The 24,343-nt window shown below is 41.2% G+C and overlaps 2 protein-coding genes across 9 annotated transcripts in view; one reads left to right on the forward strand and one right to left on the reverse strand.

The window, feature by feature from the left end:
• Positions 1-7,993, forward strand: part of myo6a (myosin VIa) — a 157,095-nt gene extending 149,102 nt beyond the window's left edge. For all 7 annotated transcript variants that reach the window (XM_076874188.1, XM_076874191.1, XM_076874189.1 and 4 more), the window contains 2 exons: positions 861-1,079; positions 5,009-7,993. In XM_076874188.1, the coding sequence (XP_076730303.1) occupies positions 861-1,079; positions 5,009-5,208 (419 nt within the window). In that variant the 3' untranslated portion in view covers positions 5,209-7,993. The remainder of the gene's footprint in view (positions 1-860; positions 1,080-5,008) is intronic.
• An 897-nt stretch (positions 7,994-8,890) lies between these two features.
• Positions 8,891-24,343, reverse strand: part of LOC101475174 (uncharacterized) — a 61,733-nt gene continuing 46,280 nt past the window's right edge. For both annotated transcript variants that reach the window (XM_076874187.1, XM_024799000.2), the window contains 2 exons: positions 13,474-13,556; positions 8,891-11,872 (listed from right to left, as the gene is read on the reverse strand). In XM_076874187.1, coding sequence (XP_076730302.1) covers positions 13,517-13,556 — 40 coding nt within the window. In that variant the 3' untranslated portion in view covers positions 8,891-11,872; positions 13,474-13,516. The remainder of the gene's footprint in view (positions 11,873-13,473; positions 13,557-24,343) is intronic.

Raw genomic sequence — 24,343 nt, forward strand, 5'->3', positions numbered from 1 at the left:
TGTACTTTAATTGCAGATTTGGTATATGCAAGTTTGCCTTAAAAGACTTTCATGTCAGCTGGTAAACACGAAGCTGCATCCTGTAACCAGATCTTCTAGTAGAAAAAAGGACAAACTTGAAGGTTACGAAGCTACCAATGACACCCCTACGGCTTTAATTAGATGTGCCTTTAAAACACCTTAAAGTTTGTCAGATTAAATGTATGTAAAACTGTATCTACTGAATTCACAGAGGTTGAAGGTAGATATTATTTACCAGGATCAGCCTCTCTTTTCCAGTTTTTATGCTAATCTAAACGGTCGCTGCTGTTTGGAGTGCTACTGAGTAAAATGCAAAAATATTCCTTTAAACTGTCCAGTTTGAGAATGTCAGATGTAATTTGTGCTCAGGCAGCTGTTGTTAATGTCTGTATGCTCACTGCAACTCACTATTGTGTCTCTTGCATAATTAACAAGGCCGAGCAGCTTTTAGCTAAAACACTAAAACGAGCTGTAAACATTGGAATTAGTAAGTTCAGATAAAACTCCAGCCTTTTCTTTCATGTCATTAAGCAAAAAACTAAAGTTTTAAACATCCTCTGAGCCTTAGTGTGGTTTGTTGAAATTCTTACCCTCGTCTCCAAGTAGAAAACTATTTTTTTTAAAAAACAACAACAACATGTTTTTGTCTATCTTTAGTCTGCAAAGAACTCTGTCTTTACTCTGCTTCATAAGTTAATGCACAGGTTGATAAACAGGAAACGGGATAAGCTACATTTACCATAACCACTTCCCAGGCTACTGCATGTAAACATGGTCTCTGATTTATGAAAGACTCCTAACTTTTTTTTAATATATTTCCCTCTGCATCCAATCAACAGCCCAGCAGAACCCAGCCCCACCTATACCGGCCCGGCAGTACGAGGTGGCGATGAACCGGCAGCAGCGCTACTTCCGCATCCCGTTCATCCGGCCGAGCGACCAGTACAAGGACCCCCAGAACAAGAAGAAGGGCTGGTGGTACGCGCACTTCGACGGACCCTGGATCGCCAGGCAGATGGAGCTGCATCCCGATAAACACCCAATCCTACTGGTGGCAGGTCAGTACAACCCAGATATCTGAGGGAGGCAAAGACTGAGCATGGAAATAAATCTCTGTCTTTACCTTACGTTATACATTCACCTGTGTTGGAAACATTTCTGCACACATATGTTAGTCGACAGTGGCCGGGTTATTCTGTTCTTTGAGAGTCTATCCATCTACAGACTAAATGAAACAACATATATATGCACCAAGTTAAACACAGTTACACCACCCATTGGGCTGCATCACAGTATGACAGAGTGAGTGACAGGCATAAGGAAACAAGCAGTTAAAGAGTAGAAGAAAAAACGAGAAGAAAGGGTGGAGGTGGAGAGGAAAATCGATGAGTTGATTCTGCGACAGCCACAGAAAGAAATGAAATCAGAAGCAGCACTTCGCTGTTAATCAATGTTCAAGACTTTGACTTTGTGCGAGTGCAGCAGATTGATTATATTCGAGTCATAATGCACCGTCAGGTTGTTCTCCGTAGAGACGCAGAGGCTTTTATTTTTAGGAGGCCCGTGCAACGAATCATCAACCGCGATTTGACGAGCTCTCCTTCGAGAATGCCAGAAATCACGCGTCAGCTTTTATCAGAACATTAGAGCGATACGCTGCAGTTTTCATTCTACATGACTTTATTCAGTTCAATTCAATTTAATTTAATTTATACAGCGCCAAATCACAACAACAGTCGCCTCAAGGCGCTTTATATTATAAGGTAGACCCTACAATAATACATACAGAGAAAAACCCAACAATCATATGACTCCCTATAAGCAAGCACTTTGGTGACAGTGGGAAGGAAAAACTCCCTTTTAACAGGATTAAGAGATTAATAACAAGAATGATTTAATGCAGAGAGGTCGATTAACACATAGGGAGTGAAGAAGAAACACCCAGTGCATCATGGGAATCCCCCAGCAGCCTACACCTATCCAGAGTTACTAAGAGAGGATTCAGGGTCAGCTGATCCAGCCATGACTATATGCTTTAGCAAAAGGGAAAGGTTTAAACCTAATCTCAAAAGTAGAGTGTCTCCTGAATCCAAATGGGAAGCTCCATAGAGGAGGGGCCTGAAAACTGAAGGCGCTGCCTCCCTTTCTACTTTTAAATACTCCAAATGTTGCAACACTACTTGTTTCGCCGTCAATTTTCCTCAACACCTCACTTCATATTTATCATATTTCATATTTGTCTGTAGAGAGGGTCTAGCCTAGGACCCTTACTGGATACAGGCGCCCCCAGGTGGGAATCGCACTTGCGAATCCCATTCCAAAGCCGTGCAGTCTTACCACTACGCTATCCAGCTGCAAGCCTCCTGAATATGTGCCTTTCATAAATGCCTTCCTTTTTTTTTCCTCAGAAATTTCCCTCATTCCAACAGTTTACCTTGTCGATAACATTCAGTTTTTACTTAAATGTAATCCCTTGATTGACCTGATATGCTGCTCTTTAATTCCCGTGTCTAAAAGAGATTTTATGAAAGTAAATGTTTAACTGGGGATAAACATTTACTTTGAATTGTTAAAGTGTGCCTGGGATTTCTTTAATTGTCCTCTATACAGAGCACTTCAAAGAAAAACAATCTGGAATCTTTTTCCAGTTGCATTAAAGAAAAAAGGTTTGAAACTCCAACATTTGTCAGAGCAAAGTGTAATATTTGTATTCTATTGATAACATAATATAACAGATATCCACAGATGCTGCTGCATCCTCCCACAATTTGCCAAATTAAATGAAAGCGCCTGAGTGAGTGTTTGTGTCAGAACAAGCTGTAAAATCGCAGATTGTACCAAATGACGAGTACAACAACAGTAAAGAAGGAAAAAACGAAGCGTTTGTTTTGTTCACCCACCTGTCTGAGCATATGTGTGCTGATGAGTTCAAACATCACAACTCCTAGCAGCATATTTCTCAACTTTAATTTGGCTCTGAGGGCTGCACTCGTCTGTGGGTTTGAGGCTTTATGAAAGCGAGTCACGGCTGTGCAGGATGTGTGATTTGAACACTGTGAGGTCGTCGGTCTCAGAAAGCTCATGTCGTAGGGAAATAGCTGCTGTTTTGCAGCCACTGTTTTGCAGCCGCTGTGTTCAGACGGCGTCAGTATGTGGGTGAGTAACTGCCTCATATGACACTCAGAGAGCACACTGCTGCAACTTGTTATTGCCTTAACAGCTGTAGATACACACTGAATGTAAATTGCAAGCATTGAATATGTTTGGTGGAATAAAGGCATTGAATGCTTCTAGGGCTACAGATTTAATTCAGACTGTTAAAGTGGGCCTTAAACACTCTGTGATTTCAGATATTAAGAGGCAGTATCATTCAGGGCCATTTTCATTCTGGGACTCTAGTAGAACAGCTTTGCTTGACTGACAGGTCAAAAGACTTGAATGATCAAATATTGGCCTTTTAGGATGCCCTTCAGTATATCTTAAGAGGGTTTAGTTAACCTAAACACGCAATTCATGTTTCTGCCCATAAAATTTTGGTTGTTGGTTTTTAATTTTCAGTGTTGTACTGCTGTATAGTTTTTTAGTATTACAGAGGTGTATTTGCACTAACTGGGAACATTTGGTCTGCTAAAAGAGCTGAAATTGAGTATAAATATGCTCTGTATTAGCGTTTGTCTCCTTGAGGGGCCCTTCCTTTAAAGACCCCCAAACATCTAATTGGCCAGCTTCTGGAAGCCTGCCGGCAGCACCAGGAGCTTGTCAGTTGTACTGCTCGTACTTTGCGGCAGTCACGATGTTTGTCTGCTGTTCCTGTTGAAAATGAAGCAAAATTACTTTTAGCTACTTTTAACTCATTATTTGAAACTTTGGCTGTGTTTAAGCCTCTAATGTAAAAGTAGATAGCAACCACATCTATAAAAAAAGATTATTGGTGAAATATTTAGAAAAACTTTGTATTGTGTTTTTTTCCCTTTGTTCACATTTAAACCCCATTTACATAATCTCTATTTAAGATGACGTTATTTTTAGCTAACATTTTAGATATGCTAGCAGCAGCTCTGGGTTTTTTGTCAGTTGTCAACATGTTTCACAATAATGTCTAATTTTACCACCATAATTTCTCCCCATTTTAGAGATAAAAAACTTTTTTAGTTTATGGTGCAGTTTAACAACATTTATACATTTAGTATTTTAGCATGCTAACATGCTAAGTACATACATTTGAGCTATTAACATGGTAAAAAAAAATATATATATACTGTATCAGAACATTATTATCAACATTATTCTCGTGTCGTAACAAAATATTTCAGAGGAAGTTAAAAATTCTTACATTTTTTAAACAAAGGCTGTTAAGGCTGCTAACCTTACGAACGTTAGTTTAGCATTATATAACAATATGCACAACAAAGAAATGTGTTCAAGATGTTAGCATTCAACATTTTATTTAAGTTTGATATTTTTGTTAAATATCAAACTGATTTGTGTAAATATGCAATCATATTTAGCTTTACATTTATTTTGTGGCATTTATTATTAACACAACTTTTATATTTTTCTTTAAAGGGTTTATAACTCTCATAGACATCTCTCCCATTGTTTTCCTATTTGAGACTAATAGCAGCTTTACACTTTAACTAATTTATTCTTTAACTTTGTATTAAACTTTGAGCAAACTTAGAATCGGAGAGGATCTAAAATAGTAAATAATTAAATGAATGCATTGAAAGAAGAAAAATGGCTAAAATGACTTTGCTATCCAGAGAGAAATACATTTCTTTATACAACAGGCATCTGCACTTGGTTCTCTCAGTTAAGTAAAACTTCCAAATGAGAGATGTGAACTATTGCCACAGACTCGTGGTGGTTTTCCAGTGTGAAACTATTCTGCAAGCATTTTTGTTGACAGTGCAGTTGGCCTTGTTTGAGTTCCTCATCACTGCGTTTCACGTCTTTTTTTTCTTTTCTGACTCGTTTCTTCTCACAGGAAAGGACGACATGGAGATGTGCGAGCTGAGCCTGGAGGAGACGGGCCTCTCGAGGAAGCGGGGCGCCGAGATCCTCCCCCGGCAGTTCGAGGAGATCTGGGAACGCTGCGGCGGGATCCAGTACCTCCGCAGCGCCATCGAGAGCCGGCAGGCGCGGCCCACCTACGCCACAGCCATGCTGCAGAGCATGTTCAAGTGACGGGGCCCGGAGGCGGGGCTTCGCGCTGCAAACAAAGGGACGAATGCACCAGCTACCTGACACAGATGGAGTGCGGGCGCGCTGCACAGGTTCTGACTCCAAGGCGTTCGACGTGAACGGCGTTTTGTTTTTCTCAACTGTCCTTTTGTTTTTCCTCCGTTTGATGAGTTTTCGTTCTCACTGGCTTTTGGTTCCTCAGTGGGGGCAGGGCGGGGAAGTTTTGCATTGAACCCTATGCAGAAACGAAAAATCATGCTAAATGATCACATCCGGTTGTTTTCCAACATTTCTGTAACATGTGTGCAAGTCTAACTATGAGGCCTTAATACTACTTTAACAGGGTTTAAATGCTGAAAGGTAGGACTTTCTGTTTGTTTATTCAAAGCTGCCTCCCCAGAACAAGTTTAATTCCTCTGCAATTATGCATTCCTGATGATCCTGATGATTACACTGAAATCTCACAGGTGTGTCGCTTCCGTCTTAACAGCTAGCTGGTGATCCCGCTCCGACTTAAAAGCTGCTGTTTACGTCGTCTTCATGCGGTTATTGGAGGGTGAAAAAGAGAAACTCGCACAAGGAGCTGCAAGCTCTCACCACGAGGCTGCATGCATGGGTGTCCGATTATTCCACCGAATTAAATCCAATATTTACAAATACTTTTTTTTTTTAATTACCTCCTGTTTTTCCAGCTGAATGTAACTTGAGACCTTGTTGATTTTTTCATGTCGTGATTCTTTTGTTTCTTCTCATGGTATGTGATTTAAATTAGTAAAGGGTCCAAAAACCTTTTGAGACCAAACGTGGCTCCGGACATGAAACCTTGTTTTTGGTTTTTTTCCTCATTAGCGGAGCCCCATCCATGATTAATTTCTGTTTAAGGAGCCGAGCAGAAAATGTGAATTAATTATGCAACTGCTGAGTGCTGAGATACGACTCCACGTGTTCGTGGTGTTTTTCAGAACAGATCAGCACCGCAAAAAGAGACCTGAATAACTCAGCCATGCTTCAACACTTTGAATTTGATTTGTTTAGTAATTTGCAAGTGCAGCGAATCCCAAGGTAGCACAAAACAATATGGTTTGGAATCAGTTGTTAAGATATTCTGTCAGACTGGACATTTCCCTGCTGTGTGAGAAGCTTTCGAGCACGAACTCTACGATGCACTGGTACTTGGCCTCAAACTGGAACATTCATATAACACTGAATATTTTCTATAGGGCGGTATGTGCAGACAGCAGTGTTATTCCTACTGGAATGTAAAAGTTTATTTTTCAAAGAACAGTTTCTACTTCATCGGCTTGGGCACATGAGATCGTCAAGCAATAAATCACACAAACTCAGCTAAGAAGGAAAAAACAGGCCTCTTTTGTCATTACTTAGAAGAAAAAAAAACAACAATGACAGACAATCTGTGGTGACGTCGCACTGCGTTATTCCCCCGAGCCTGTTTGTTCCCAAGCTTTCTGTTCCCCCTTTGATGCTCTGCACAAGAAAAATGTGGCTGAGATTGTCTGAAAGCATGAACATCTGTCTTGTTGCAAAGTAGCCGAACCCCTTTACAGACAGCGATAACAGCACAGCCAGGATGGATCTGATAGTTGATGAAGACGGCTCACTTACCACCAGCTAAATTTAAAAAGAACCTAAAACTTGATTTAAACATTATTTTATTAATCTCAGAAGTAGATTATATAAACAACTGCATGTAGCAGAGGGGTTTAATATAAGCATGCTCTGCATAGCCAGGCTTTTGTTTTAGCTGCTTTAGCTGGCTATACAAAACCTGAATTATCACAAAAGAGGCTGACTCAGGTTTTTGGCATTGGGCTCTGAGCACGATCACTGAAAAGGGGAATTTAATTCCCACATCGTAAACAAACGAGGCCCAATTTGTATCTGAGACATGCAACAATATAAGGTCATCAAAAACCATATATCACACGTCAACATCAACAATTGATGAAATCATACCATTTGGGTACTAATTAGGTTAGAACGACTGCTATCAATAGTTAAGTGAGTCCTTTTGGGACATTTCCTGTTAAAAGCTGCGTACAGTCTTGCCTACTGGAGCCAGAGAAAGACTAGAAATGCCAACCAAACTGATCAGAGGGTCAGATTACAATTTTGGACCCACTGCGAGCTTGGTGTGTGGGCCTCTTCCACAGCAGACATGTTGACCTAGCTCGGTTCCATTTACTAAGCCATCGCACTGAACCAGGAGCCGAGTGGACTGCGGCCATTGTTGATAGACACAAAATGTTTTGCTGGGGAAAAGGCCCATCATCAGTGTGGGGGGAACTGCAGCAGGACTATCTTGGAGACCGTATAATCTTCATGATTCATTTTGCCAAATAATAGCTTTAAAAAACATCAACATGGAAAATCAGACTGGTCCAGGAATTTTCATTTGTAAGGATTCCAGCCGTGTTTGAAGCAGGTCAGAAAACCTCAAATTTCTTCAGTAAAATCTGTACCAAATACAAAGATCAACTTCACCAAGCTTGGCATTTGTATATAATGTGCCAGTACACGTGTTAATGCTGAGTGTAAAGGGGACGCGCTCTGAGCTTTGCCGTCATTAAGACCTCAGTGTTTGTTTTAACCAAGTGATGACCTCGAGATATTTTCCTCCATAACATGCAAAGAAAGTCTTGTGGATTTGCTGCGATCTGTTTCTCGCCACACATTGCAATCATTCCTGGGGAAGCACTGCCTTTGTCCACTGTCATTTTTCTAACGCTGATCTCTAACGGATGAATAAAAGCATTCCATGTTTCACTCACCTCTCGCCTCCTCTTTTCCACCTCAGAGAAAATGCTTTCAAAATGAAGAAGATGGAGTTTTATTCAGCACAGTTTTGTATTTTCAACTACTGATTGTGAAACAAACACATAATATTTTAAGACTTTAAATAAGAAAAGTCCACATTACAGTCATTGGGGGAGGCTTCCCTCCCCACACAAGCAGCAATAACCATCAGTAGATGCATTGATTTGAGACAAAAACAGCGAACAGTGTTTACATCAATAAGACGACAGCATTTGGGAAGTTTAAGTATCGGTTTGATCTGTGACATGATCCGTGCGAGTAAGATTAATCCTGAGAAAGGTAAGATTTGGTCTTACTACCTACGACTTTAATGGAAGATCATTTGACTCCACAGAATTCATTTACAAGTATAACGCCATATAAATGAAACTAAAAACAAAAAGCTTCTTTTGTTCTGTTTTTTTTTTTTCAGTTTCTAACACAATGAAAAATGTGTCCCGAGCCCCTCAGCAGGAAGAGATTTACAGGGCCCGCTCACCAGTTTTATGGTGTGTTCACATCAAACATGAATACCGTTGCATTGGGATGCTTATTGTTATTGTTAATTATTGTTATCCATGCATTTTTTTAACCAAAAAAATGCAAATAATTTGTTCTTTAAAATGCCAAATTACAGTTATTTACTTGCATTCCTGAGCAGAATGACGAACTGAACGTTCTGTTTGATTCATTTCTGGCTTTTCAGAATAGAACTGCATGGCGGCTTACATTTGGGCAAAACCACATTAGTTTTCAGTTTGACTAATAAACCATATAATTTTTAGTTTTAAGCAAATATTTCTGACAGATTTCCAAAATATTTGTTTTCCTGTGCCCAGTGTAATAAGCACTTACATATAAATTATATACATTTTGTTGATGTCAATCAGAATTCCGTTTTTTTTTTTTTCTCTACATAATATTAGCTTACGTGCTAGCGTGGACAAATTGCTGTGTCCTAGGGTTTACTTGTTTTCAGACAAACATTAACACTGCTGACTGTTCACCTTTTTTTTTTTTTTTTTTTTTTTTGCAAAGGAAAGTCTATGACAACTTCATTTACTCCAAGCTCTTAACTTTTTTTTCTCGTCTCTGTGTAAAAGTGAATTTGAACTGTATAGCTCCAGCTGCCCTGAAACAACATCAGATTTGACAGTTTAACTCACGTAAACTGACCACTACCAGTTCATGTTGGTGCAAATTTGCACCATAATATAGACTAACATATGTAAATGCATCACGCAAGAGAAAGTTTATAACTGGCGTCCTGTTTAACTGTCTAATAACTAAAAGTTCATCCATGCTTTCTAACCAAACAATGACAAATAATCCTAATCCAAAGGATATATTACTAGCTTTGTTGCTGCAACATGGTTTTCAGCTAGCTCAATTTACTAACTCTTTGCAGTGCAGTTTAAGTTTATGGCAACTACATCCACTTCTAAGCCTCTAAACTGACTCAAATGTACATTTCACAGGTGTGCAAGTCGCACCTTTGATGGTATGCGGTACTTGAGTTCAAATTAATCCCCTCAATGAACTTTAGGGGGGTTTTGCGTATTGCTTGACTTCCTGTGTAATAGCAGCAGAATGTAAATAAAAATTACAGAAATATCACAAACAATGTAGGGAACAATTAGATAACACCAAGAGTTACACGGTAAACGTTTCTAGTTCACGGTGTCTGTCAGAGCATGTAAGAGCTAATATTACATTAAGGATAGTTAATGCATGTACACAAAGGATAAATCCATGAATCCATGTTGCATATATTTAGAACTTTGAGAGCTATATGTACTATCATGGATGAACAATAAAAACGTTGGTTATCCTCTGACAGTTCCTCTAGCGCCACCACCTGATCAAATTAATTCTCTCCCAGCTCTGCTGTAAAATGTTAGTATGCTAGCATGCAAATGTTAGAAACGTATTCAATAAAGCGGGCACTATGTTAGCATTCAGCCACCCACTAATGGTGCCACCTTTGATCAGTTATTGTAGCTGTAGACAACTGCACTGCATCTCAAATTGTGTACTTTACACTTTTGCTGTCAAATTGTTGTCAGCGACCATAGTAACAGTAGTGGTCAGTATCATAATAGGGATAGTGAAATTAAAACAGTCCAAATGTTGAGAATGCTCAATACTTTTAAGTAGTCGCCATGTTAGCTAGGTAGCAAAAAAGACAGAACCACAAACTCATGCAAAAGTTGTTAACTAGCTAAAAGCACCATATTTTTATTGGGCCTTTATGCTAAATGGCTTGTGGTATTGTTTTATGTTTAGCTGTGTTGAATTGTTTCTGTCACTGTTAAATGTATTATTAGAAGACTAAAAAGTTTTAAATTTTAGCAGTTAGCATTACAGTCACAACCAAAAACTGCAAACAAGAAACAAACACTAAGTACTGTGTTTGATTTATGACTACCATGCCGAAAACACAATCACATACATAGTGTTACATGAAAAACTCTTTGGGTCTTGTTAAAGGTTTATTTTTTGACGCCTGAAAAAATGTCTTTGGTTAACTGTGGTTTTGTTATAGAAGGGTTCGGGGTTAGGTCAAGGAAGTGGGTGGATTTTTATTTAGGTTTTGTTGTAACTGTAGATTTAATGTTTAATACTAGCAGCTAGCACACAGTGAGTGTAATGTTCAGTTTGTGACAACACATTTGAAAGATAATAGCTTTTCATTTCTAAACGATCTGCTTATTTAACAAGGCTGAAGCAAAATCAAACCTTAACCATTGATGGGTCACCTGATTTCATGTTTTGTTCTACATCATAAAATAGATACAACTATTCTGTAATCACCCAAACTCCTGGATTTTGAAGCCACTACATGTGGCAGAGAAGGTGTGATGGTAATCCTCAACATTTTCACAGCAAATACAGGAACTCCGTAATTTTACAACAGTTTGTCAACAGTTTGTTAGTGTTTCATTAAAGTGTAAATCATCTTGCAAAAAAACATGGAAGTATTCCCACAGCTTAATTTCTGCAGTAACATCCAAGAAAAACCCTGTGGCTACATCTTAAAGGATCCAGGTGTTAACATCAAGGTTGGCCAATGCATACACGTTTTACTAACGCGGCGTCTTGAGCAATCAGCATTAGCTCAGCACTGCACTGCAGCTAGCCATAGTTTAAAGCTCTAGATTCCCAACCTTGGGATTAAGACGAGACCATAAAACATTACAAAAATTAAATATGGGGCATAATAAATCTAATAAGGGATGAGAGAAAGAATAAATACTGGATATTTTAACCTCATTAAGCATCCAAATGTCCTTTGAATCAAACTTGATAGAAAAGTAATAACTTTTTTTTTATCACTACTGCATCTTCACTCGATATATAAGGTTCAGGTGTACAATAGGAAGTTAAAGAACATCTCTATTATTTATCTAGAAAATATTATCTGAACATCATAAAATTATGCTGGTATGAAACAAATTGCTACCCACCACTGGAGACCTTTTTTTTTTTTTGTAAATTGCATTAACATCTGGGGGAACCATCAGATTACTTCCTAATCATGTGACACACAGCCTACAGACATATAGAGTCAGCAGACATATATAAAAGCAGTCCAGGGTCAATCGATATCAACCCGATCGATGCTGTGGTCGTCCCCTGAGCTCCTCTTCATCGTCAGCTGCAGACGACAGCTTTCTGACATTTTTAAAATGGCCTAAACGTTTGTTTTCCCCGATGGCTGGTTGTCCTCTGGTATGAAGCTCAGAGCGCTGGGGAGTGTAGAAGCCAGCGGTTTGTCCTGAAACCTCCTCAGCTCTGCATCAACTTGAATTTAAACCGAGTGACTGAATGAGGCCGCGATGAGTCCGAGTTCCTGTTTCAAAGAGACAAGAAACAAGATCGGTGTTTTACATGTCAGTCGTTGAGCAGCCTTTGGGGAATTAAAACTTTGGCACCACAGCCAGAAAAAATGTATAACAATAAATAGGTAAATTTATGCTTTACATAACAAATTAGTGATTACTTTTTTCTGCTATAAATCTTGAAACAGTTTTTCTTTCCATATCAGGACATCTACCCTCAAACTTTCCCGGATTAGGACCAGTTTTACCCTACACTGTTAACGAGCCCTGTAGATTACCACACGATGGGCTTTCTTAATTGCCTTTAATGGCTTGATTTGTTTACCCGATGGTTTTAATTGCTTCTTAATGGCTTCATTTGTTTTAATATTTTTGCAGCACTTTGGTCGATGTGACATATCAATAAACTCTCTCGATTTGTGGTCCATCGTTTACAAAATCCACAAACTTACACAGTCAAAGAAGGGAGATTTATTAGCTGTCCCTATCATCACTGTAGCTTAATGTCCCCTGTAATTATTCATGTGGGTTTGAGAGAGCTCCAGACACCAAGATGTATTCAGTGCAGGTTTTGTTTTCAATATTCATGGAACTCAAAGCCAAGTCTCAGTGTTGAGTTTTCTTGTCATTCAGTTGTGGTTTCTCCTCCATTAATATTACAGAAAATTGGTACTTTCATTATTTATATGAAACAAACAGCAGTGGTAAGTTTAAGTTTCAGGGGAGAAAAACTGGAGCTACATTACACTACCAGGCTTTTTTTAATTTATTTTGAGATTTCATATAAATAAAACTGAAATCAACAGATTACAAAAGTATTTAAGAATAGAATTTAATTAATTTAATTAAGCAGTTAAGTACATCCACTTCCAGAGCCCTGTAAAATAAATATTTTTCCAGTAACTGTGGATCCAAAATGCTGCTTTCTGCCCTCAAACTTCTCCGGTGTTGCAGTTAATCTCAGCAGTAAACTCTTCAGCCTTTTCAAGGGTTCAGAATCTCTTTCTAAACGTACACGGAGTGATGTAGGAGCCGGCACAGCAGAACAAAGACTTTAAGGCGTGTGACCCTGGTGGAGGCTGCAAGCCGCTGTCGTGGTTTATCTTCCTCTGAAAGCCTTTCAGAGATGTGGTTTCCAGGGTTTTTCTTGTTGGGGGGAGATGCTCTGAAATTACCTCGCAGCTTTGTGGCGACTCAGACCCCGAAAGAGGATCAGAGAGGAGGTAAAAGGTGGGCTCAGGACAGTTTGTACTAAACAGCAGCGTCAGGTCAGGGTTTAGTCGTCCTCCTTTGGGAGGTTTAATTACTCACTGGTCATCTGCCTAAACACACAGCAGCTTTAAACCAATCGGGGGTTTAGACTAGCAGGACAGATTATCTTACTGTGATTATTTTATCGTGCTGTAAAGGCGTACACAGGTGTTCGTGTTTGGGTTTAGAGCTAATCTCACACTGGGAGAAGGAGGAGGAAGGTCTCTGCATCATCTGATAACACTACCACTTCTTAATCAGCTCCACTTTACACAATGAAGTCCTGCTGAGTGTGCATCATGTTCTCTCCTGGCTGCAGCACACGAGTCTACATGAAGGACACAAACCAGTCCCCTCTCACCTGTGGTGGTGTTCTCATGTGCCGTCCGATCCTTTATATTCTCTTAACTGGAAAGGGCTGGGAGGGAATAGCCGTCTTTGTGTCTGCAGAGAAAAGAAAAAGCGGAGAAAATGAGGTGGGCCGGTATGAAACTGCAGCTACAGCAACTCTGCACATGCACCAAAATCAGCCTCTGTCCTGAAGCCACAGATATCAGAGAAGATCTGCAAATACTGCAAATGTTCAAAATACCTGCAGAGGAAAGAGAAAAAAATTACCTAGGCTGTCAGCAGATTACACCAAACAGACTATTTATTTAACTCCTGTGAGAAGCACCTCGAGCCTGAACCTGACTGATTTACAACTTTCCACTGCGGTTTATCTGCATGTAATCAAACGGTCCCTCCTTCACAGCCGAGGCACAAATGAGCAGACGCTCAGCTCCTGCGAGTACAAAGCTTCAGACATGCAATGTTTTTATTTTCAACCGCAGAACATGCATTTTATTTAATGACCAGCTCAGCTGTTAATCAAACTGAGCGTGTCTCTCTCTGCAGTGTGATTTGGTTTCATTGCTACTCAGATCAAACATGAAGCTTGATTTGAAGTAAAAACTCTCACTTCTCTTTTACTCTATTTAGGCAGCATCATCCAAGGGCAGCATACAGCCATTTGAAACACATTTAAGTCATAATCTAATGAATTTGTTAGGATTTCTAAGTTTTTATTACTATGCTATGCAAATTAAACATTTCCATCTGAAATATTAAGTTGATGCTGTGGAGTCCATTGAATCTTGTTGTTAACGGATGACATATAAATCCTGCTTCCAGTCCAAACTCCTACTCCGTTCATTAAGGCTGTTGTCTTTATAACGCATTTTAATGCTTAATATTTTATTATATTTAACCTGAACACGTTTTAATCCCTCAGTCAGAACACGGTGTATTCCGGTTTGGACCCGGAAATGGTTAATGACGCCTCAGGCACAAAGTCCTAGGGACTGGCCCAGTCGTTGTAGGAGGCTGGTTGCAAAGAGACATATTGTGCTGCACCAAAAACCTCTCTGTGACTGCTTGGGTGGGCAGTAGATGGCTGTGGTCACTCGTAGTTTGCATGGAAAACGCAGACTAGTCTGCAAACACTGGCTCACTGCTCTCAGAGTGTAAGTAACACTTGGAAAATTAAGACACAAAGACGAAGCAGAAAATTTTCTCCTTCAAAGTAAAACTTTGGAATGCTTTGGCTGTAGTGGTGAGGCACAACTTTTATTTTGAAGGCCAATGTTCCCCATTTCCAGTTTTCACAGTTTACTACTTAACATTATTCGTTTGCATTAGAGCCCTCTTGCAGTAAAAGAGAAAATATATAAAATACATAAATAAATACAATCCATCAATAAACCAGCGTGGCATAATAATGTCTTGCACAGCTTTACTATCTTATGTGCATTTGGTCTAAAACACAGGAAATATTTCTGTCTTTGCAACTTGGTGAGTGTTTGCAGAAGTCAGCGTATTTCATGGAAACTGTGGACAACTGTGGTAATCTGCGAGTGACCAAACCAATCACAAGGTAGTTTCTGATTCAGCACCGTATCTTAGCAACCAATTTCACCTAGCAACTGCCAGCAACTATTTGCCAACCAGTCAGGGAATAATACATTAGCGACCAGCAGTGACCAGGGTTCACTGGTCTCTAGGCCTGTGTGACTGGACCTTTGTTAAAGTCACGTGAATAGTGGTCTAGTTAGTGGACAGCAAAACCTGAATATACACTGGTCTTGCAGTTGCACAGTAGCATCATATTGCAGGATAATGGTTTGTACACAGTGTGTACGTGCGAGCTGTTTCTGAGGTTGCACAGAGGTACTCTCATCTTAAACTAAAGAGCTAATTACACTGAGTTTCTTTATGATCTTTCTTCATTTTGTTCTGGTTCCAATATCAAAGAGCGCTTGTCTCATGTTGCTGTTAAATTGCAGTTTGGCAGCAACAACGTCACTATTTCTGGATTTCTATTTCAAATCTGGTTCTGGCAGGACTCTGAAGGTAAACCGTTAATGTGAATTTCTCTGCATTTAAGCAGCATCAGATTAGCAGTTTTTACTGATTTACCCTATTGTTGCAAACAGATTGCACATAATTGCCAAATTTATCCAATTCAATGTAGACTGATGGACTGACTGTTTGAGTTTCCATTTTAACACCAGTTGAAAATGGCTGCGAGAGGCTGCAAACTTCATCTCCGTCTTCTGTCATCTCTAACCACTGAAACATTAGCTTAAGTAATTTGATGGACAACAGAAATGGAAAATATTTCAATTAAAAAAAAAAAAAAAAAAAAATCACAGTTCTGAAAGAAACAAAATGATTTGTTGCAGCATCTTGAAGTGTACACGAAACACTATGTGGATTTACACTTTGAAGCCCTGCTCAGGAAATGTAAATACATGTAACTCTGTCTGTGAAGCTGAAGTTAAGAACTCTGTGCTTAACATCCATCCATTTTCTTCCGCTTATCCGGGGCCGGGTCGCAGGGGCAGCAGCCCAAGCAGAGAAGCCCAGACCTCCCTCTCCCCAGCCATCTCCTCCAGCTTATCCGGGGGAACACAGGCCAGCCGAGAAATATAATCTCTCCAGCGTGTCCTGGGTCTGCCCCGGGGCCTCCTCCCGGTGGGACATGCCCGGAAAACCACCTCAACTGGCTCCTTTCGATGTAGAGGAGCAGCTGCTCTACTCTGAGCCCCTCCTGAATGGCCAAACTTCTCACCCTATCTCCAAGGGAGAGGCCAGCCACACTTCAGAGGAAGCTCATTTCTGCCGCTTGTATTCGCGATCTTGTTATTTCAGTCACTACCCACAGCTCGTGGCCATAGGTGAGGGTAGGGGCGTAAATCGAGAGCTTCACTTTTACGCTCAGCTCTCTCTTCACCACAACAGACCGGTACAGCATCCGCATCGCTGCAGCCGCTGCACCAATCCGTCTGTCGATCTCCGGCTCCCTTCTCCCATCACTTGTGAACAAGACCCCGAGATACTTAAACTCCTCCACTTGGGGCAGGGTCTTGTCCCTGACCCAGAGTGGGCACTCCACCCTTTTTTAAAGTTATAGTTTTTAATTTTTAAGTACAGAATGTCACCGGGTTGGTTTGTTGGTAGGTTCCGCTCAGAGCCATTTAATGGACCGATAACTGAATAAGACTCAAAGGCTCTGAATGTGTAATTTTCATGAACTTCAACATTGTTCTCATCTATAAAATGCTTTACAAACCTGAACATTACAGCTAACAGGTGGATTTTTAGTGCAGCTGGCTGTAGCTCAGTTCGCAGAGCGGATCAGCCACTAACCAGAAGGTCTGTGGTTCGATCCCAGGCTGCTCCAGTCTGCATGCCAAATATCCTTGGGCAAGATACTAACCCCATGTTGCTCTCCGATGCATCCATCGGAGTGTGAATGTGTATGAATGTTAGATACTTAGCACTTAAGCTTAGAAGTGCTTGTGTGAATGGCTGTGATTGGGTGAATGAATTAGCTGTATAAAGCGCTTTGAGTGCTCGGACAGAGTAGAAAAGCGCTATATAAGAACCAGTCCAAACAATGATGACTCCTTTACTGCTAAAGACAGAGAGAGTGAAAGTGTAAAGAATATCTTTGGTTTGTTAACATAAAACTCATTGTTACAGCCAGGAGCAACTCAAAGGTGATCCCCTTGGACTGAGTTTAGGTTTAGTCCCTCATTTTCCTCTGAGTTATCGGTTCTGTCACTAGTTAGCTAACATAAACTAATTTAAGTCTATTAGCCGCAAATCTCAAAGCTAAGCTGGAGAGACAAATCAATCAATAACCTTTTTATTTAGCAAAAACCTATTTTTTTTAATGCATGAACCAGTATTAGGATCTGTTTTCATAAGCCCTTCATCAACTCAGCTGGTCTTCTGTAGAGAACCCACCAACGCAGGAACCACAAAGAAAGGCAGGATTTAAAGTGAGATCTTTCTTACTATGAAGCGACAGCTCTCCTTTGCTCCATTACTTCCTCTAATGTCCATTTAAGGCTCGCTCCAGATAGGAGTCGGTCCCCATAGACTTTGATGTTAAAATGTTTCACGTTAGAGCAGAAATAAATGCATTTAGAGCCTGCTACAAAAAAACGGTTTGGGCCTCTGTGCACAATTATCCAATTTAACTACAGAAATTACACACAGGCTGATGCTCTGCAACACAAACTGTCTTATTTTTAGTGCTCCAAAGTCACTCTTTTTTAAACTGTGCAATTCAAATAACTTCACAATATCTGCTTTAAAACACTACATTAGCATTTATTTGTGCCAGGTTGGTAGGTAAAGTCACCCAGTGCGAGTTTGCAGCAGATAAAAACACATTACTGAGGAAAATTTTTTTTGAAATATCAACTGAAGATTCACCCTGCGTGGAACTAAAACCTCCACCTTCCCCAGCTTCACCCTTTAAACCGCATATTAGAAAACCACACATGGTTGTACGCCTAGACACTAAAACCAGTCTGTTACACCTGCACTCACCCGGGCAAACACCCAACTAAAACAAGTCTGAGCCAGCCAGCGAGCAGGATTAAAGAAACGTGACCTGGAGTATCAGGGCCACATGGAGAGCAAGGTGCCAAAGAAAACCTGCACAGCTTTGTAGGAAAAAGAAATGGGACTCCTTGGAGTCGTTCCCTGTGTGCCTTTTCGGGGAGTCTTTTCATTAGAAAGCGTTTAACTTACACAAAATGATTTCACTGCTGCCAGCTCTCTGTGCTGTCAGGCAGCCAAATGAGATTAAAAGGAATGTGCAGCGCCGCGGTACTAACCTGCCAGGTGGTGTTCGGTGTTTACGGCTGTTTTTGGTTTCTTTGTCCTCTCTCGGCCGGTCTGGACGCTAACAGGGTTCAGTGTTAATGAAACGTGGCAAATCTAAGTCAACCGCCACCCCCTCAATCCCCCAAGACGGAAGAGCGTTTCGGGAGGAAACCGGCAGCGGTTTCTTTCTGCTGCTCGGGCCAATCGGGCCAATCAAATATTCATGTTAAACAAAACCACAAACCGCAGCTCCGGTTCAGGGAAAAATCACGTCCGTGTCCTCGGCTCCGAATGCAAATGAAGACATTCGGGTCATCGACTAAATGTAAGAAAATCAGATGTCAGACTTTGCTTCAGGTGCACATCTTTCTGCACTTCACCTGTCATTTGTGGGCACGAGCATTCAAGCCTGAACTGTGTTTACTTATTTATAAAATGCAGAAATATCACATTTATCCAATTAGTACTGCTGCTTCACTCTTTCCTAGAAGCCGTTGGCAGTTACAGAACAAATACCCCTGGTTGTGGATCACTGGGCTAAGATGCTGACCGTGTATTTGTGTGTCCCTGGAAACCATCTCTCCTCCTCCTCCTCACATTTCCTCTAATCTCTCTGCTGTCCGCTGCCTACAAAGAGACAAGAAATCCCCCGAGATAATAAAGGAAATCAAAATAGTTTCCAAGCACCATCCAAATATAAATTCCTGTGCCCCCAAAAATGCTCTTTTTCTTCTGATTGATGAAACTTTTCATTATTCATATTCAGTTACTTGGTAAACATAGCCCTCCTCTCCTGCAGAGGTATGTGGGCCGTCGCTATGAGTACCGTTGGTGCAGCTGTCCGCACGCTGTTGCTGTTTCTGATGGAATCGTAAAGAAAACGGGAATTTGTTTTGGAGCTGCTCTTTTGGGCTGCTAATCTTAACCCACCCCAAGTTTGGTGATCACGACGTGGTCAGGAAGGTCGAAGAGTAAATGCAGAAATAAAAAAAGATCAAAAGAATGTGGAAATATGTTGTCACTTGTTTTGAGTTCTGTGCAAAAGTCTTGAGCTGGTCAAGGTGGAAGCAAGAGAGCTGTTAACCATATCCTCCAAAAGCACTGTATTTACTTATTTGTTTATTTGGTATTTTGAGGAACAAGAAACTTCCGTTTTTAGTCTGAACCTCCAATTATGATACTCAAATTAGCTGCTGTGCTGTCCCTTATTTTCCTGCTTAAGTTTTTAACAACTGGGTTTCGTGTAGGTCAGGATTTTACAACAACGCTTAACAAGATGAATTCAAAGGAGATCACAAAGGATTAGCCCCTAATACACCACACTTCTTAGTTTTCTTGTGTTTTTCTCCAACGAACAATAAACGAAGTCCTCAGTCTAGAAGCTCAGAGCTGTGGATCTCCTGCCTGTTAATCTGTGGACACAGAAGCTGTAACGATGGCGTTTTAATACGTGTTTTACGCTTTTGTGGTTTCTCTAATGTCTCACCACTGCAGATCCAGAAAATGAAGTTTGTGCTGTCTGACAGGTGAAACAATGCAGACCCAAAACTATCTATGCAAAGGTTGAGCTGATGGAAAATCGACGTTTGAGCGTGAGAATCTCTGAGGTGCTGTGTGTCAGGAGGCGAGGTGCTGGCATATAACGGTGCTGAAATTAGATTTTTCTGGCAGTTGAGCGGCAGCGACTCTCTGCAGGTGGTTAATAAAAGAAAAAACGCTTTCTCTCCGTTAAAAATCAACTTAGCATTGATTTACAGTGGTGAGGGGCTGGATGATGGAGCGACGGATCAGACAGAGAGAAGGAGGATAAACACCACAGCAGAGCAGAAGACCGCTAAAGGCTGTGCACAAAGATATTACTTCATACAAGCATGGTCAGTCTGAATTCAGAGGCACATTAAAGCTATTTGGGGCAATTTTTCCATCATTTGACCATTAAAGTGACAAGAAACTGAAAAATATCAATCGCACAATCAATCCCTCAGTCACAAAGTGACAAAACCCACAAAAAGAAACCAAAACATTAAATCAATTTTCTTTGCAGCGTTGGATCTGTTTGTCCATCTCATATCCATCTGTTTGATGAACCACATGTGCAAAGATTTTTCTTTTTTTCTCTGACAGTTTTCAAAACCAGAAATAAGGAGCAGGCGTTACCAAAATCACGATCTCAGTTTTAAGCAACATTTTGCTATAAACCAAAGCATCAGACACAGTTAATCTTTAGGATGATTACGGCACTACGTTACATCTCGAAGACTGCCAAACTTACCAAAACTCAGAAAATCATCTTTACACACACACACACACACACACACACACACACACACACACACACACACACACACACACACACACCAAACGTGGATTAAACAGCAGTAAAATTAGTCCTGAACAAATATTGATAAAAGCGCAGAGAGCAGCTGCTGTTACTGAGTCTGTTTGTTTCAGCAGACAGATGTTTGGTGTTATTGGATTAAATACAATTAAAAAAACCAAGCAGAGCGTCGTCAGATTTCCTTCAAAGTTTCCATAAGAGTTGAGAAAAAAGTCTTTCCAGCCATTATCTCACCCTGTCTGTCTCTAAATGTCTCAGATTTAAAACCGTCGCCGCTCCCTGCAGTGCAGTTTATTAACAGACCCGAGGATAACTTTTAATTTAGTTAAACGTTCATAATGTAATAAAAAATCTGCATGTGAGCTGACAGTTAATGAAACACGATATTAATGAAGCTTTTAAGTGCTTAAGGAAAGGAACTATTCTTCAAAGGCGTCTGTGGACAGCCGACATCATCCTGCCACGATTTAAAACTCATCACAGCAGCTAACAGCTGGCGGTTACGCTTCAGATGTACTAAGTTCAACCATGCACCACAAGTTTCAATGAAATGTACGTAGCACTTTGTATTTCCTACAGAGAAATTGCAAAGAAAGTTAAGGTGACAGTAGTTTTCTTCACTATCAAAAGGCACTCAGAAACCGGGGCAAACTGACAGGATAAGGTCTGGCAGACCCAAAGCCACAGCTGAATCATGGGACACGTTTCTGGGAGTTAACAGCTTGCATGATAGGCGGCTAACAGGATAACAGCTTCAAGCACAGCTTAATAGTGGTCGTAGCAAGTCTCAGTTTCAACTGTGAAGAGGAGACTTCTTGCTGCAGGTTTTACAGGACGAGTTGCAGCAAGAAAGCCATCGCTAAGACGTCAGAATATTACAAAGAGGCTTGGCTGGGTCATGAAACGCTGCCATTGGACGACTGAAGACTGGAAGGCGGAATCAAAATTTGAAATGTTCAGTTTGTAACGCAGGATCTTTGTGCGCCGTTGAGTAGGTGAAAGGATGGTTTCACAGTGTGTGGCATTAACTGGCAAACATGGAGGAGGAAGTGTGATGGTCTGGGGCTGTTTTGCTGGATCCAGGGTGGGTGACTTGTACAGAGTGAGAGGCGCCATGAAGCAAAACGGCTCCCACAGCATTCTGCAGCACTATGCAATAGCCTCTGGTATGCACGTAGTTGGTCAAGGATTCATCCTACAGCAAGATAATGACCCAAGTCCAAGCTATGGCAGAATTACCTCAGGAAAAAAGAACAAGATAGTAAGCTTAAAAACACGAAGTGGCCACAGTCTCCAGGCTTTAACCCCATTGAGCTGGTTTGGGATGAACTGGACAGAAGAGTGAAAGCAAAGTAGCTGTTACACCACAAAGCGACAGAAGAAGAAAAAGAGGCTCCACCCTTCTTCTCTCACCATAGATGTCTCTATACGCTCACTTTCCTGCAGTCACGTGAGTGGCTGGTAGTTATATCATGGCTTCAGTCTGTGTCAGCCTCCAGAGTTTATCTTCTTGATCCATTTCAGGTGTTTTAGTGCAAATCAAAGTGACAACGGGTGATCTGGAGAGGCACGGCAACACAAACCCCCAAATAGGGAATGGTTCTGCAGGAGATGGACACGGACCGCCGCGCTCTCCTTATCGCTTCTTGCTAGAGAAGATTGGATTGGTTCCTGAGTTCCTGATCCCAGATTGGATCAGGAGCTCAGTGGGCTCCTGGGACAGTCTGAATCAGATAGACAGATAAGGATTTTTTTGGTTGTCTGTCCTATTGTGGCCTTTTTGTTTGTTTCTTAGGGGGTATATTTGGGTGGCACAGTTGCCTAACAGCAAAAAGGTTCTGGATTTGAATCCGCTGGCCCGCTGAGGCCTTTGTGGGAGGAGTTTGCATGCATACCAACCTAACCGAGTAACTTATTGGCAATTAAAGAGCTTCATGCGTTATAAAAAAATCCAAATGAAGCATGAAAATCTGTGTATGAGTATGACTCTGTGTCCCCTCCAGCCTCCACATGTGGACTTTTTCACTTTAAAAGATGAAAGTGTTCACTTTCTCTCCACAGACGCCTCACCTTACCCTTCTCCCTGTGACAGCTGTGACAGGCTATAAGTGGTTAAACAATGGATGTTTACTAATCAGATTTCATATTTATTCTACACTGAACAAAAATATAAACGCAAGACTTTTGTTTTTGCTCCCATTCCCCATGGGATGGACGTAGAGACCTAAAATTCATTCCAGATACACAATATAACCATCCCTCCCAAACAGTGGTCACAAATCAGTCCAAATGTGTGGTAGTGGGCACATCTGCCATATTGAGATAATCCATCCCACCTCACAGGTGTGCCACATCAGGATGCTGATCTGACATCATGAGTAGTGCACAGGTGTACCTCAGACTGCCCACAACAAAAGGCCACCCTGGAATGTGCAGTTTTTTGTGCTATTGGGGGTCTGGGGACCCAGAACCGGTCAGTATCTGGTGTGACCACCATTTGCCTCATGCAGTGCAACACATCGTCGCATGGAGTCTATCAGATTGTCAATTGTGGCCTGTGGAATGTTGGTCCACTCCACTTCAATGGCTGTGCGAGGTTGTTGGATATTCGTGGGAACTGGTACACGCTGTCGTATACGCCGGTCAAGCACATCCCGAACATGCTCAATGGGTGACATGTCCGGTGAGTATGCTGGCCACGCAAGAACTGGGACATTCTCAGCTGCCATCTGCCCTGAACAATGTGAACCATGATTCATCCGTGAAGCGCACACCTCTCCAACGTGCCAGACGCCATCGAATGTGAGCATTTGCCCACACAAGTCTGCTACGGCGACGAGCTGGAGTCAGGTCAAGACCCCGATGAGGACGACGGGCATGCAGTTGAGCGTCCCTGAGACGGTTTCTGACAGTTTGTGCAGAAATTGTTTGGTTGTGCAAACCAATTGTTCCAGCAGCTGTCTGGGTGGCTGGTCTCAGACGATCTTGGAGGTGAACCTGCTGGATGTGGAGGTCCTGGGCTGGTGTGGTTACACGAGGTCTGCGGTTGTGAGGCCGGTTGGATGTGCTGCCATATTCTCTGAAACGCCTGTGGAGACGGCTTATGGTTGAGAAATGAACATTCAATGCACGGGCGACAGATCTGGTTGACATTCCTGCTGTCAGCATGCCAATTGCACGCTCCCTCATTGCTTGTGGCATCTGTGGCATTTTGCTGTGAGACAAAACTGCACATTCCAGGGTGGCCTTTTGTTGTGGGCAGTCTGAGGTACACCTGTGCACTACTCATGATGTCAGATCAGCATCCTGATGTGGCACACCTGTGAGGTGGGATGGATTATCTCAATATAGCAGATGTGCCCACTACCACACATTTGGACTGATTTGTGACCACTGTTTGGGAGGGATGGTTATATTGTGTATCTGGAATGAATTTTAGGTCTCTACGTCCATCCCATGGGGAATGGGAGCAAAAACAAAAGTGTTGCGTTTATATTTTTGTTCAGTGTATTTTAGTGACACAGTTTACGATTGAGGTGATTGCTAACACTGTTTAATTGTATGTTTAATTCCTGTCTCATATTTTATTGGGTATAATTTGGCTTCAGTCCTCTGTTTTGCATGCTTAAGGTTACCCTGCGTTAACCCCAAGCTGAGGTTGTTAAAAAGTACCTGAATAACTTTCTACTTTTAACAGAGAAAGTTAAAGAAGGCTGCAGAGAACAGCTTA

This window comes from Maylandia zebra, linkage group LG15 (genome assembly GCF_041146795.1).
Source record: "Maylandia zebra isolate NMK-2024a linkage group LG15, Mzebra_GT3a, whole genome shotgun sequence".
Classification (NCBI taxonomy): domain Eukaryota; kingdom Metazoa; phylum Chordata; class Actinopteri; order Cichliformes; family Cichlidae; genus Maylandia; species Maylandia zebra.